Source organism: Pipistrellus hanaki, assembly GCF_964339955.1.
Source record: "Pipistrellus hanaki genome assembly, chromosome: 5".
In the NCBI taxonomy this organism is placed as follows: Eukaryota; Metazoa; Chordata; class Mammalia; order Chiroptera; family Vespertilionidae; genus Pipistrellus; species Pipistrellus hanaki.
In genome coordinates, this window is record NC_140507.1 from 67472397 (window position 1) to 67488460 (window position 16064).

Sequence of the window (16064 nt, forward strand, 5' to 3'; positions counted from 1 at the left end):
CTTGTAAAAATGAACAATGTAATCACTGGTGTAATAGAAGCAATAAAAAATTCCAGAGTGATAGAATATATAAAGAACTCCCCAACTCAATAATAAGAAGGAAAACAACCCAACTTTCAAGAAAAAAACCTGACAAATTATTTAAGTAGATATTTCATCAGATAAGTGAGTGGCTAATATGCATATGAAAATATACTCAACATAATTAGTTATTAGAGACATGCAAATTAAATTTGCAATGAGATACCACTATACACCAACCAGAAGAGCTATAATGAAAATAACAACAACAATACAATAAAAATATTGGCAAGGAAGAGTACTTACTGGAACCTTCCTACTTTGCTAGTGGTAATGTAAACAGTTACCGGTAGGCATTTCTTAAAATATTAAAAATGCATCACTCAACACTCCTAGGAATTCTACTTCTAGGAATCTAGGCAACATGTATGTGTATGTTCTTAGCACCATAATTCACTAGAGCCACAATCTAGAAATAACCCAGATTTACATTAACTGGTGGTAAATGAATAAACAAATGTGGTATATTCATCCAGACACTAGAATACTATATAGCAATAAAATGGAATGAACCTCTGATATGTTGTACAACATAGATGAATGTCAAAACCATGATGACAGGTGAAAGAAGCCAGACACATAACACTGCCTATTGTTTAAGTAAATTTACATGAAATATTTAGAAAAGGCAAATTAACAGAGACAGAAATCAGATCAGAAGAGGCTGAGGTGGGAGTGGGAATTTATGCAAAGGAGCTTAAAGAAACTTTCTGGGATGATGGAAACGTTCCCAAACTGGATCATAGTGATGGCAGCACACCTATAAACTTCTAAAAAACAACAACAACAAAAGAAACTGAAAAACATTGCACACCTAGGGTGAGCAGACATTATGGTATGTAAATAATAACAAAGTTGTTAAATATTTTAAAGCCAAAATTCTTATGAAGAGATAACAATTCAGACATTGCAAAACACATTTAATGATTAGCTTTGGTGCTAATTACATTAACTTTGTGCTGTCCTACAAAATTTGAGAGCTATGTTTGTTGACATTCTTAGGGACTTTCCAGGAAGCCCAAATATTGGAGGTTTTTAAGTAGTGAGTGAGATCATGGACCCACCAGTTTCATAAGACAAGAAGTCACAGAGCCTCCTAGTGACCTGCCTGCAGGGGGTCAGGAGTTGGGGACAATATTAAAGGTTTCTTCCTGCTGGATTCCAGGCGCCTCTAGAATTAGATAATTTCAGAGCACAGATTTTCCCAAATGACCATCTAGCCAGAAGAAGGGGTAGATTAGAGCAGATGGCATGAGCCCGGGAAGTCTCATATCGACTTTTGAATCCAGTTGGCTTCCTCCAGCAGTGCTGTCTCTGAAACATTATTCCCTTAAGTTCTCACTGTTGGCTGCTGACTGCTGATGGAAGAAATACTTTCAGAAATGAGGGAAGTGAAACTCAATCTGTAGAAACCACTCTGGTTGAGCACCGAAAGTTATCTTTTCTCACCTTGCTCTCAGGAAACTTGGTGCAGTTGGGAAAAGCATGTTCTGGTTCTGGCCATGTCACTTGCAAGGCATGTGACCCTTGGGCCAGGTATTTCGCTTCTCTAAGTCTTAGCTTCCTGCCTTTTGTTGTTGTTGTTTTGCTAACTTCACCAAATTTTCAATCTTTTCATTCCACTGTCACTTATTCTATTTAACATATTTATTATGGGTCATCTAAAGCTCCATATCTGGTGTGGTAATATCTGAATCCCAGGTGATTCTGTCTCTATTCATGCCTTACAGTCTGCTTTGAGTGGAGTACAGCTTCACAAGCCATTTTCTGGAGGGTGATTCCATAATTTCTTTCCTATTATTTTACATTCTACCTTCTGTGTTCTTATATTTAACACACCTACTGGTACATAGTTGGTTTTCTTTTTCATCTATACTTGGCAATGCTAATGTCTAGCCTGTGAGGTATATGTTCTTGTTTCTTTGTAAGTTTAGTAATTCTAATTTTTAAATTTTAATTAAATGGAATCAGTTCAAATACTTGACATTGTGCATTTAGGAAAAGAAAAGGAAAAGGGGTTCCATCCACAGACTGTTGCTTCCACCTGGGAAGAGTCCCCGGTCCTCTGTTGGCTGATAAATTAAAGGGCTCATCATCTCTATCCAGTCAGGGGTCAGCTGGGTTCGGCTGCCTTTGCAGTCAGATCTCAGACAGACTCAGTCTTTCTCTCCCTGATCCTTATTTCCCGGGCATGGCCTTTGCCATCCTGACTGAGAGTCTGGCTGGTCTCAAACTCCTCAGCCTTGAAGGAGACCTGGGTGCCCCACCTACATCTCCAGCTTCTCACCTCAGGAACTTCAACTTGGCTTCTGTCTAGAGGAGGACAGGCGTGGTGATCTTGAGCAGGTTCCCTCCTGTGGTGGGTCTTTCTTCCCTAAGCATTGGAGACAGCTGGGCAACTCCCTCTGCCCTTTAAGTGCATGTCAGCCTAGCTTCTTGCCAGTCATTCATTCAGCTTGAAATTGTGCTCTTGGGGCTTCTTAAGTTTCCCATTTCTCCTTTAGACCTGCACCACACCTGAGAGCTTTACTGGTTTCTCTCTGCTTCTGTGGATGGCCTCTTTCTGAGCCAAGTCTGAGTCTCAGCCTGCTCTCACAATTGGCAAATGTCCCCAGGGGAGAGGAGGGACAAAAACCTGTGGGCAACTTGAAAATATCACCTCATTTTGTAAGTGTTGGTTCTCTGAAATATCTAGTCCCTTTAGTTCTCACTGGTCTCATAGCTTTCCTATGCTGTGATTCCAAAAAGTTATTTAGGTTTTTCTGATGATACAGTGGGAGTACTGATTTACTATAATTTACAGCATACTACCTATACGTGGAAACTGAGAGATTATTTTTTAGTCCATTAGAAAGGAAAACTCCTTACCCCCTTCTCCCCTCCCAGTTTACAGTATCCATTATCAGGATTTTTGCTTCAAAACAGTTGCTGGCCATCTTCAATATAATGTTTTTCCTCTGAAATATTAGTCATAGCATGTCATTGCTATCCTCTTAAAGGCATCTGGAGGAAAAGAAGAAATCTGAATCTAGAGCCTTAACAGAGGTTAGCAAGGAAGGAGAGAGATACTCACAGGTAATGCAAATTCTAAATGACATAGCAAAGAGTGGGTCGGAGTAGGAATTATCAGGTTATGGTTTGACACTAGATTCTACCCCAGACTGAGTTACGCTAGGTGAGTAATTTATTTCTCTCAGTCTCCTGGTGTTTAAAATAAGGTTTGTTTGGCAGCAAAAACTATTCCTTACTCACTATTCCAATGCTGTCACCTGGTGCATAGAGGAGTCCTGACTTTGCTTTTATCTGTTTGTTTCAAACAGCTCAAAGTGCAATAGAAGTACTAGAAGGGCAGTGTGGTATCTGGCTTCTGTGCAAAACAGATAAATAATCTCAGATAATTTCATCAGAGCTAGAGTGGAATGAGAGGGCTCAGGATTAGAGAGACACCAAAAGTGCTGAAGATATAAAAATCTATCTTACTCTGTCATTCCAGCCAAGAGGGCTGAAACCTGCAAGGCCAGGGTCCTGGAGCTGGAACAAGGGTTCCCCAAATCCCTGTGGTTCTGGGGGTCAGGGGCCAGCCTGAGATGCCAGGGAACTGGGGGCTGGGGAGTGAGGAGAAGGCATGACTTAGCTGGAGGGCCTGTGTCAATTCAGCACCACTCTCTTGACCTACTTCAGACACTGTCAGTCTGGTGGCATCTGCTGCAAGAGAAAGGAGCCTAGCACATAAACACAAATCGGGAGGAGCAGAGCTATTTGGGGCAGGAGACATTAAGAAATAGAAAGTTCTCCCTGGGGAGGGTAGCCTGTTTCTTTTCCCACTTCTGTATTTGAGCTATGCCCTGATTCTTTCTTGTTCCCAGCCAGCGAGGGTATTGAGCACAGGATGACAGAGACTCTCCTCCCGTTTCATTAATTCCACATGGGACACAGTGGGCGAGGTGGGTCCTGCGCTTGTGCCTTCATTCAGGAATTAATTAGACTCTGATTGATTCAGTTTGGAGGGAAGAATTGAAGTCTTCTAAGAATGTTAGATCTAATCTCAATATTGACCTTCCTTAATTCCTGTTTTGTTTGGTTTTTGTTTGTGTGTGTGTGTGTGTGTGTGTGTGTGTGTGTGTGTGTTTGTGTGAGTTTCTTTTTTCCTGAGCACTAACTTGGAATTCTAAATTCCCACTCACCCTTGGAGCTAGAATAAAGGAGATTGATGATTGTGAAACTAGGTAGTCCTGTGGTGATAAACAAGGAATCTGATCAAGGCTGGAAAAGGTGGGACCAAATCAGTCAGTTCTCCAAATGGGATTAAAAATGAGATCAGGGGAGCCCTGTCTTTGCTCTTGTCTGTTTCAAAGGCCCTGGCCCATTTCCCTCTGTGATTAGAGCATCAGCTCATGGACTGAAGGGTCTCCAGTTCAATTCTGGTCAAGGGCACATACCTCGGTTGCAGGCTCCATCCCCAGCCCCAGTCAGGAGGCAACCAATCAATGAATATCTCTCTCTCTCTCTCTCTCTCTCTCTCTCTCTCTCTCTCTCACACACACACACACACACACACACACATTGATGTTTTTTTCTCTCTCTCCCTCTCCCTAAATTCTCTTTAAAAGTGTATGGGAAAAATATCCTTGGGTGTAGATTAACAAAATAAATAAACAAAAAATAAGTTTGAAGACTCAGTCATTCTAAGTACATATTGAGGAAATTGTCTTTGCAAGCTGGCAAATTCTAAGGACTATGGACCTATTTCCCAAGTATTATGTCATGTGGTCCTCCTAATAGCCAAACGGGGGCGGTCTTAAAGTGTCATCTTAAATACCTGCAAAATTCTGTGCCTCCAGCTGGAGTTGATACTCAGCCTGGGGCAGTTCTCCTAACTCTCCCAGGATTGTAATGACTGACATCAGGGAAACTACTTTCCAGACTCCTTCTGTAGGAGGTGAATCCCTTCATAGAAGGGTCCCTGTGTCTTTAAGGCCACTGTGTCTTCCTGTGTGAAAGTTGGAGTAAGGAGCCCCCATAGGCCTCTCCCACTTCTATCCTTGGTGACTGTAGGCTCACCCACCTTTCTGTAATCTTGGTTTCCATTACTTAGATCTTTCTTGTTCTTCTATGAAAAACATTCACAGAAAGTGATGTCCTTTACACAAAACGCTCACATATCACCCTTGAATTCTCCAGGCCCCTTTTAACTCTTTTTTTTTTTTTTTTTTTTTTTTTTTTTAGAAACGAGTACACTGAGGCTGAGACATTTAAGGGAACTTGCTATAGGCTGGCTTACTTTAAAGGCCCTGCTACCCACACCACAGCCTCTCACTGCCTGTCTTCCTCTCTCCACTCCATCCTGGACCAAACCCAGGGCTCAAGCTTTGTTCTCTGTTTGTTTCCCAGGAAACCAGCTCCATCAGGGAGCTCACCAAATTATGCGGTTTCAATCTCTACCTGTTGAGAGATAATTTCCAGCCCCAGCTCTTAGCCAAGATGTTATGTCTTGCCTGCATGCAAAGCTACTGGAGATACCATGGGCTCTACTCACTTTTGCCTTCCTGGGCCCATCCTAATCCAGTGTGACTCATATTACTGGGTGACATGTACAAGGACTCTATATCCAAATAAGCTCACATTTTATTGTGGGGGGTGGGGGGTGTCACAATTTTACACTCTACAATAATATACTTACTTAAAACAGGCTACTAAGAGAAAAATCTTAAAAGCAGATAATTGAGTGGAAAAGAATTATGTTCATAGGGTGATAGATTTAGATTTTTCATTAGAAACAATACAAACCAAAAACAGACAATAAAGCATAGTCTTTATATATTCCTGGAGAAAAAAATGTCAATGTAGCATTTTGCATAGAGCAAAAATATGTTTCAGGAGTGAATATTTTCTCAGACATACAAAAGCTGCATGAATTCATCACTAGCAGAAATGCACTATAGGAATTGCTAATGGAAGTCATTCAAGCAGAAGGAAGATAATATCAAATGGAAATGTGAATCAACCAAAGGAATGAAGGACACTAGAAATGGTAATTATATGGGTAAATAGAAAACATGTTTTCTTATTATTTAAATAGAAAATAATTGACTGTTTATTATAAAACAAAAATTATAGCAATGTATTAGGGAGTTTATAATATACATAGGATAAAATCTATATATATGAAAAGCCAATGACCAGAATGCTGTAACGACCAGAATGACAGGTTGCTATGATGCCCACTGCAGCTAGCAAACCAGCCAGATCTGGGAGTGAGGCTGGCAGGCCAAATCCCACAGCCCCCCCCCCCCCCCCCCCCGCCCTGCCTTAATCTCCCCACCCCACCTTGAACAAGGTGGGGGCTGGCCGACCCTTCTCCCCAGCCAGCTCCCATTCCCAATGGGCCCCCCCCTACTTCAATCAGGGGCAGGGCTGGCCAGCCAACCACCCATGGCCCCTCTCCCAGGCCACTGGCCCCCCGATTGCACCCCCCTCACCCCATTTGAGAGGGAATGCCTCTCAAATGATTCTGTGAGGCCAGCATTAACTTGATACCATAAATCAGACAAAGACATTACAAGAAAACTCAGACCAATATCCCTTATATACATGGAAGCAAAAATTCTTAAGAAAATTTTAGCAGATCAAGTTCAACATTATATAAAAAGGACACTATATCATGATCACATAGATTTATATCCCAGGAATACAAGGTTGATTTAACAACTAAAAAAGTCAATGTAATTCACCATATTCAAAGACCAATAAAAAACATCCATATGATCATCTCCCAGTTTCAAAATATCATTGTCAACATTCAACATATATTCCTGATTTATATTTGTCTCCATTGTATCATTAAGATCATTCAGTTCTCAACTTAAGCTTCACCACTGCACAGAGGCCTCCACTGACCAGTGTAGCTGCAACAGCCTGAGGCGACCACCTCAGGCACAACTTCCTACCTTATTCCACCAATCACCTCCATGTCATTTCTCAGGGCCCACAATTCTATTCTTTATTCAGGTGGTTACATGTTGACTGCTTAGGCCCCTACCTCTTCTTGTCTTGAGTATAAAGACTGATCTAGCATAGTGCCCAATGTAATAGCTGTATCATGCATGTGAAAAACCAGTTACTCTTACTAAAGTTGCAAGGAGCCAGAGATGCACATGTTTTTCAAAAATTTCAATCTTATTTCCCATGTGGGGGAGAATAACTCAGGCCTCTATCTTACAATGCTTAGGAATATCCTACCTGAACTAGTAAAAGACAGATGAGACATCACACAGTTTGTATTATTAGATTGTAGCCTTTATTAAAACAAGCAATTCTCATAGCTCTAAGCAGCACGTTACAATTCATCAAGCTCACGCCCATGTTCTTTGCCGCAGGAGGGCTGAGGAGAGAGAGAGAAAGAGAGAGTGCCTTACACATGTGCAGGGCCAGAGAGCAAAGTATTTCAGGGAATGATTCGTTGAGTCTATAAATGTTTGTGAATTTTAAGGCACTGGAGGGTGTAGGGCGTGTGAGGGGGCCGGGCTCAGATGGGGGATTTCCAGCATGCCCCATCCGGCCCACAGTCTCCCCCTCCTTCCCTGGCTTCCATGGCCGGAACCCCAGCAATAGAAAAGTGAACACAGCATATTCATTATCCTCATTCAGACCCCAAATGATCCAAAGAATTTCACAGCTCTACTCCCACCACAGCTGATTAGGAGATAAATTACGTGATATCAACTTGGCATGGTGCTTCATGTAAATCACACCTCAATAAACCAGGTGTTTACCAAGGCCTCTGTGCTTCCTGCATTTCTAAAAGCCAATGATATGAAGCACGGAACTACTCAATTCGTCTGAAGCATTTTGGCTGTGATTTCGAGGGCCAGCCACATGGGGAGATGTTACTTTTTAATGCCTAGTGGGCAGGACACCCCGGTGCCCCCCAGGCCGCAGTAGCCGTCGGGGTTCTTGCTCAGGTACTGCTGGTGGTAATCCTCGGCGTAGTAGAACGTCTGTCCCTCCCGGATGTCCGTTGTGATCGGGCCGTATCCATTCTCTGACAGGACCTGTGTGGAGAAAGGCACCATCAGGACCTGATCCTTGGCAGAGATGGTCCTGAGACAGAAGGATGGACACATCGGGCTGGGAGGAAGGCCGACACGGGTGGCTAGGGATGTGCAGTTGGTCCTTGTGGGCCTGGGCTTTGCCACTTCCCAGCTGAGTTATTCTGAGCAAGCTATATCATCCATGATTTCCCAACAGCAGGGGCGAGTGGGTCCCTGGCTGTTCTGAAAGAATGGGGGTCCCCAAGGGCACTCAGCAGGGCTGCAGGGAGGGGATGAAGGGGCACTTGCAGAATAGGGCAGGGAAGGCTGCAAAGTGTGTCGTCCCCCCCTCCCCCCCGAGCTGCCCTCTGCCTCTAGCTCATGGTTCTTGCTCACTCACAGGATCCTCCATCGCTCCCTGTGGTTCTAGGAAGCAGGGACACAGCCTGGGCAGCAGGAGATCACTTGGGGTCTGGGCTTTGTATCTCCAGGTCTGGGAGCCTGGGGAGTGGGGTCAGGGGAGGACATGGCCTGAGGGCCTGTGTGGGCTCATCACCGCCCCCGTGACCTACTTGAAGGCCTGATGGCACCTGCTGCCAGGGAAAGAAACAGACACGTCAACACAAGTTGGGGGAGGAGAGCGGACCTATTTGGGGCAGGAGACGGATTAAGAAACAGACATTGTTCCCCATGGATCTTAGCTGTTTGCTTTCCCGTTTGGATTTCAGCTGTGCCCCAATTCTTCCTGTTCCAGGCTGCCTGCAGCGTTTGAGCACAAGGCTACAGAGACTTGGCCCCAGCGACTCTGATCCCATTCTGGACAGGGGGCCGGGTAGGGCCTGGGGCTTGTGCTTCCATACAGGGACTGACCCATCTCCGACTGTCCGTCAGTCCTCACATCTGCAGAGCATCTGGAATCCCATGTTAATATTCAGCATGATTCCCTGCCACAGTTCCCCCTGAGAACTTGCACCTTTCCCCTGAACCTCCTCACGGCCCAGTGAGGATCTGACAAGCAGGCCGGATGGGGAGGGGCAGCATCCTTCTCACAGCGGCGGGTTAGACCCCACGCTCAGGAGCAGCCAGTCTCCTTACAGGAGTTAGAAATAATGATGAGCAGCCATTCTGGTTTCAGTTTTGACATTCTTTTTGTAAACCAGCAATTATCGAGGGCTCGCCTTATGCCGCACCCTGCACCGCGGCTTCACATTAGCCTCACAACAGCCATCTGAAGGAAGCTCTATTCTCATCATCTGTCTTTCACAGTGTGTGTCCGACATGGGTATTCTTGGTTGGCTATGGCATTGCATCGGCTGGAAGCTTGGAAACGCCATGTCCTGGTTCTATTGCCACAGCTTGGGTTTAGATGCCACTTATGGGAAAGGCACTGGTGGGACCTGGCAGGCCAGGTCCAGGAAGAATGGGCATCCCAAGATGCGGCTGTGAGGATGGGCATAGGGACATCCAGAGAGCACACCTCAGACTGCCGCTCCTCCCGAGAGCTGCCCACTCCTATGCTGCCGAGTCGAGTCATCGGCAGTTTCTAGCGATTTCTGTAATTCTTGATATCCTGACATCCAGGGGTGCCTTTCCCTTCACTCCAACGGCCTTCTAACGATTCTGGAGGCACCAGATTCCATTTGTAAAATCCATCTGCTCCAAAAACCTCACATACTCTCTGCCTCCGTGACTGAACACCAGCTAACTCAGCATTCGTTGCCTGTGTTGTTTGCAGGACGCAGAATGTCAGTGAGAATGAGAAGCTGGGGTGGCCTAACTGGCCTGGTTAGGGTTAGAGTTGGGAAGGACCTCATTGTGATAGAAAACGGATCAGCGCCAATGTGTACAGTGGCCACGCATTCACCTAATTTATCACTAGTATTTGCACATGAAGAAACGCCACTAAAGGATGCCTTTGGGACAGGAGGTGGCTGTGGCAGGGAGGATTCTGGTGACAATGATAAGCACCAGGTCTGCAGAGTGTCCAGGGTGAGAGCTTGTGGGAAGAAAATGATGCAAGGTTGGAACCTGGCATTCCTGGCCCAAGTTCAGAGAGCCAGAGACTGTTCAGAGTGGGTTTAAAATCATCTCTTATTTCTGGTAGCTGTACCCAAGTTCCAAATAAAAGGTTGGTTCCTAAGGATTTTAGCCATGGAGGTGATCCTATATCCTCTGAGCTCCTCCACTCACTGCTGCAGGCACAGCCATGGGGAGTTGTGCCCCTCTAGCTCCTACTCCAGACACTGGGCAAACACTGATGTGAGTCTTCTACATTCTGCATGACATTAGATATTGACCTCAGAATTTCCCTCACTGTGGCCACACTGCTGAGATCCTCCTCTGTCTTTATCATTTAGGGCCATGGCTGGCTTCCAGGTCTGTCCACCTCTCTGCTCACTTGCCTACGTGGGCTCTGTCCTCCTCAGGCACTGGACTTCCCTTTCACAGACAGCAGTCCTCCCTGTATCAACAAGGATGGCCTTCCCAGAAGCTTCTCTACCTGAGGCTGGTGCCTGGGGCCTGTGACTCTATTGCCAAAATTGCCAGACTCCCTCCTCCTCCCCACACGAGCTCTCACTGACCTCCCACCCACCCACCAGCCCAGTGGGGCAGCATAGCTTTGGGAGAGCAGTGGGAAGGGAAGCCTCAAGGCAGGGCCCAGGCAGTACCAGGCCTCTGCCACAAGATGGCAGACGATTCACTTTTATTTGAAAGGCAAACACCATCAACAGTGATGAAAATCCACAGAAACAGGGCTATGCTGCCCTCCTCCACCTCCCTTCACCTGGGACATTCTGGACGGGCCTTGTCCTTGTGTCAGACACATGCTGGAGCCCCTGGGCCTGCAGTCCACACTGGGCCACCAACTCCAGGCTGAGGCCACCACTCAGCACAGAGCTGTGGTTCCAAAACTGGGGGCAGAAGGGCAAAAATGCACTGAAGAAACCGGATATGAAAGAAGAGGAAGCAGGCAAAGGAAAAATCCCGCCTGGTCTCCATGTTCCCTTCTTCCCCACAGCCTGGCATCTGATATCTCACTTGACAAGAGGAAATCACTTCCCTCAGTAACCTTCTAGGGCCTGCTGCTCAGACATACCCAGCGGGATGCAGTGCCAGGGATCCAGGGCTCCTTCCCGGCCTTTCTGCTTATTTAGATCTTGTCTGTGATGGCCAGTTTTGCATTGTCCTTCCCTCCCCAGAGCCCGTCCTCCACCTCTCCAGGCTCCAGGCTGAATCTATCTCCACCACCCCCTCTCTCCTCCCCAGGTCAGCCCCTCACCACTCCCCCCCTCACCGTGCCCCCCCCCCCCCAATTCTTCTATCTCCCCCTCTTATTGATGACTTGATTATGGCATATTTTTTCTTGCTGATGTTACAGGCTGTGCCACCTGGTTCAGATATTTCTGGAAGGTCACCTCATGGAATTGGTCATGCTTTCTTACATATCTTATCTCACCCTTTCTCAGATAGGCCCAGGAAGCCTCCTATGACTTTTTTCTCTTATCATTTTCACACTGGAAGCAGATTTTCTGTCTGTAATATGGAACCCAACACCCAGCTCCTATTGTGAGAATCCAAGATAAAGCATAAAAAGTGCACAGCACCTGGCATATTGTAACTACACAGCAGTTCTGGCTCTTTCCCATCACCCCCCAGGTTGGAGGAAAGCTTGCCCATCCATCTCACCCCCTTTACGTAAGCCTCCATCTACACCAGCCATGGCCCAGTATTCAGAATCTTTAGAAGGGACCACCAAGTCCAAAGCCATCTTGACCACCGCCCATTGCCCATTCACAGGGTTCTGGAAACACACAGGCATATCTAATTGGACGTTGTTAAGAGAGATGACTAATTCAAGCACAGAGAAGCTCCACACCAGAGAAACGGCTTTGCTGCCAATGGGAAAGCCAGCAGGAGCGGGAGAAGGGATCCAAGTGCCAACCTCATCAGATTCATGCGTTTTAAAGCCTCATTATGTCTGGGCCAGGCTAACGCCACCTCCTCCACCCACTCAAGGAATTTTCAGCCTTATTTGAGTGTTGGGTTTTTAGATAATTATTCATAAAGTATAAATGTGTGCTTCATTTTATTTTAGGCTCACTTTTGAAAAATATTTTAATGGTGAGAGATATGTTTCCATGAACTGAAATCCAAATTATGATTCCAACCACAGAAAATTGGGGTTTGACTTTTAAGAACTCCACCTGCAACTGTTGCCCGGGGCCAACAGGCCTGCCTTAGAGACAAAGGCTCTGGGGCAGGACACCGGAAGCAGGGATTTTGTTGCTCACTGCACCCTCTGGTGGCAGCAGGGAGCATGTACCGGGCAGAGTCCACTCCTTGGGTCCTACTTTTCCTGTGGGAACTGAGAGCCCTTCAGTTCCTCCCAGATCCAACTGCACGGAATTCCACGCTCTGTTTCTATCCTGAATGCACACACACATGCATGCATGTACACACACACACACACACCACACACACGCACAGACACACACACACACAGACACACGTGCAGACACACAAGCACATGCACATATTGTTGAAGCTTAATAAGCTCAAGCCAAGGCCAGTGCCCAAGTCAGCAGTTTTATTCCACTGGCAGCTTCTGGCTGACCAGATTGCCATCAATCAGAACTTCTGGGAAAGGATATAAAATGGCTGGCATGGCTTTTAAAGAAAACCACCAGAAAGAAAAAAAATACCATCTATTCTGAGCTGAGTTGAGGCTCATGTGTTTCCAGTTCAGGAGGGCCCAGAGCACCCACAAAACAGCAGGTGTGCAGGAAGCAGTGTGCCCCGCCCACGGTGAACTCTGGAACTACAGGAGCTCCAGGCTTGGAACCACAGAATCACCCCTGTGAGTCATCAGGGACTGTCGGCCCAGCAAGGGCGACAAATCAGGGCGAACAAAAGAGCCCTGGTACAACTGTGCAACAGTGACAAGGACAGTGCCTAAAGGGGCCATGGCCTCTAGGGGGCCCAATCGGAATGGCACTGACCCTTCACGGCTTTGTGGGACGAAGGGAGGCAGAGGAGAAAAAGAGATGACACAGTTAGATCTAATTTGGTCCATTAACAAAACCTGCTGATGCAAAAGGTGGCCTCTAAATGGGACGCTTTTGGCTTCTTAGAGCAGTGGTGTGTCCCTGCGCTCTGCCCTTCCCAGACTCTGCAGCTTTCGTTATCCATTCCTCTGTGCCCTGCTCACCCTTGTGGTAAATCACAAGTGCCTTCTGACTAGCAAGGGTATTTTCTTGGTTTGCAACATAAAATGATAGCTTCAAGCAGAGAAGGGGGAAAGGGACAGTCAGGGTAGCCAGTAAGGATTTCGAGCTTCACCCTTGCTCCTCAGCATGGATGATGGGCTGTCAGCTTGTCAGAAATGCAAAATGGGTCCCTCTCTGGACCTGTTGAATCAGGATTTTTTAAAAAATATATTTTATTGATTTTTTACAGAGAGGAAGGGAGAGAGATAGAGAGCTAGAAACGTTGATGAGAGAGAAACATTGACCAGTTGCCTCTTGCACACCCCTTACTGGGGATGTGTCCGCAACCAATGTACATGCCCTTGACCGGAATCGAACCTGGGACCTTTCAGTAAGCAGACTGACGCTCTACCACTGAGCCAAACCGGTTTCGTTTTTTTTTTTTTTTTTTTTTTTTTTTTTTTTTTTAACAATCATCTCCAGGCAATCCAAGTGCATGTTAAAATTTGAGAAGCTCTGCCCCAGGCAACAGCATGGCAGATGACCTTAGAGGTCACCAGCATCCCCTGCCCTCCCCCGAGAGGTCAGGTTGCATGGCTGGAAGGTGCCACTGCCCATTGGCTCTGGCTTCACAGTGCTTCCTGCACCCATGGATACTAATGTCAATCACACATTCAAGGGCTGCTGCTTTCTCTGGATTTGATCTTTCCTTTGAGGACTGCGGTTGTGAAAAAGAATTCCGTTTCCCATGAAAAATGACGTTTCCTATATGAGTTTTCTTTTCATGGCTTTCATTTCTATAGGAAATGTCTGTCTGTCTGTCTCTCTCCTGTATATAGCTCTAAGGGTGGTAATTGCTTTTTCATATCTATAATCAATTAACTTATTTTTCATATCTGTTGTAAAAAAAATCAGCTGTTTTTGTTATATCCTTCACATTTAGTATACAAAGGAACCCACTTGTCACTTTCCAGAGGAAGCCAAGGACACTGGCGTTCACCTTGGGGATGAAATGCAGATTACATAAAGAGGAAAGCTCCTTCATTCTGAAAGGTTGAATAGAAAAGGAATAAAGCAAAATGCCAGCGGCTTCAGTTTAGTGCACTGAATTCAGCGAGGAAAAGGAACTTTTCTGAATGCCACCATTTCTCCTTCATGCCCAAGTCTCAGGGATTCGGAGAAAGAGGACTCATCCGGATTTGAACCACAGAGTGGCCACCGGTCATGACTTGCTCTGACTAGGGGCTACTCAGGATGTGGAACTGTTAGCGCTAAAACTGGGGCAGTCTGGGGTCCACTGGGATGGCCCCCACTGCAACTGTAGAACAGGTAGACATCCATATCCATCATTGGGCAGTTTTCTGTCACCTGGGCCTCAGTTTCCTCAACTGTAAAATGAGAAGCTAGGGACTCACCCTCCGATTAAACATGTTCTCTCTTTGAGCTGTGAGTTCCAGAGCCTTTTATAAATTGTGCTTCTTTTCCCCCCAGATAACTTTTATTTATCACACTATAAAAAAAACAAAAACAAATATCATCATTTCTTTCCATTTCTGACCCTCAGACTGAATAATCTCAATGAACTTATCCCCACTGCCTCATCTTTTTTCTGACAACACAGCCCCTTTAGTGATTGGTTTGTGTGTTTTTGTTCTACTAAGTTCAGAATTTCCAGCCTGTTCTTTTTTAAAAGTAATGTCTATGTTTTTAGTGATATTCTTTATTTGGTGAGACACTGTTCTCGCTTTTTCTTTAAATCTTTAGACATAGTTTCCTTTAGTTCTTCCAGCATAATAGCTCATATCAGTTTAGAATAGCTGATTTAAAGTCTTTGTCTAGTAAGCTGTACTTCCATGTTTCTTTGTCTCATAATATTTTTCTTGAAAACTGGGCATGTAAAATTATATAATGTAAATCTGAAAATCGGTTTGTTATTGCTGCTGCTGCTGTTCATTGGTTAGTGACTTTTCTGAGTTAATTCTGTAAGGTTTGTTTTCCCTTTCACATGTGGACACTGACATCTCCACACGGTTAGAAAATAGTCAGGGTTCCTTACATGCGATGAAGCAACGTCTACCACCTTCTGGCTGTGTGTATATTGGAGCAAATATAGAGCTCCGTGGCTATAGGAGCTTTTAGTCTGCCTCGTCATTTTCTCTCTGCCTGCACAGGGCCTCAAAGTCATCTAGAGGTGAGATAGGAGGGCCTTCTCAGCTGAATACATAGCACGTTTGGATATCCATTCATCAATTGAAGGACATCAGGGTTGTTTCCAGTTTGGGGCTATTATGAATAAAGCTGCTATAAATATTCCGGTATAGGTTTTTGTGTGCACATAAATCTTAATTCTCTTAGGTAAACATTTAGGAGTTGGATCGCTGGGTCATGTGGCAAATGCATATTCAATCTGATGAGAAATTTCCAAATGGTTTCCCAAACTGGTGTACCATTTTACATTCCCACTAGCACTGTTTGTCCTGCATCCTTGTCAGCACTTACTATTTTTAATTTAGCCATTGTAACTGGTGTGTAGGAACTGTCTTTCAACTTGGTTGTAATTTGCATTTTCCTAATGACAGATACTGCTATGCATCTTTTAATGTTCTTATTTGATTTCTGTATATCTTCTTTGGTGACATCTCTGTTCAAATCTTTTACCTATTTTTAAATATTAATTCGTTGTTATTGTTGAGTTTTGACAATTCTTTATGGTTGAGTTTTGACAATAATTTTGAATACATAACCC

At 45.1% G+C, this 16064-nt stretch overlaps 1 protein-coding gene across 6 annotated transcripts in view; it reads right to left on the bottom strand.

The window, feature by feature from the left end:
• MSRA (methionine sulfoxide reductase A) overlaps window positions 1–16064 on the bottom strand; it is a 389871-nt gene that overhangs the window by 50129 nt on the left and 323678 nt on the right. For 4 of the 6 annotated variants that reach the window (XM_084886495.1, XM_084886492.1, XM_084886491.1 and 1 more), the window contains 2 exons: window positions 6552–8132; window positions 5689–6305 (listed from right to left, as the gene is read on the bottom strand). The exons of the other annotated variants lie outside the window; for them this stretch is intronic. In XM_084886495.1, the coding sequence (XP_084742621.1) occupies window positions 7968–8132 (165 nt within the window). In that variant the 3' untranslated portion in view covers window positions 5689–6305; window positions 6552–7967. Of the gene's footprint in view, window positions 1–5688; window positions 6306–6551; window positions 8133–16064 lie in introns of those variants that run through there. 6 annotated transcript variants of the gene reach the window in all.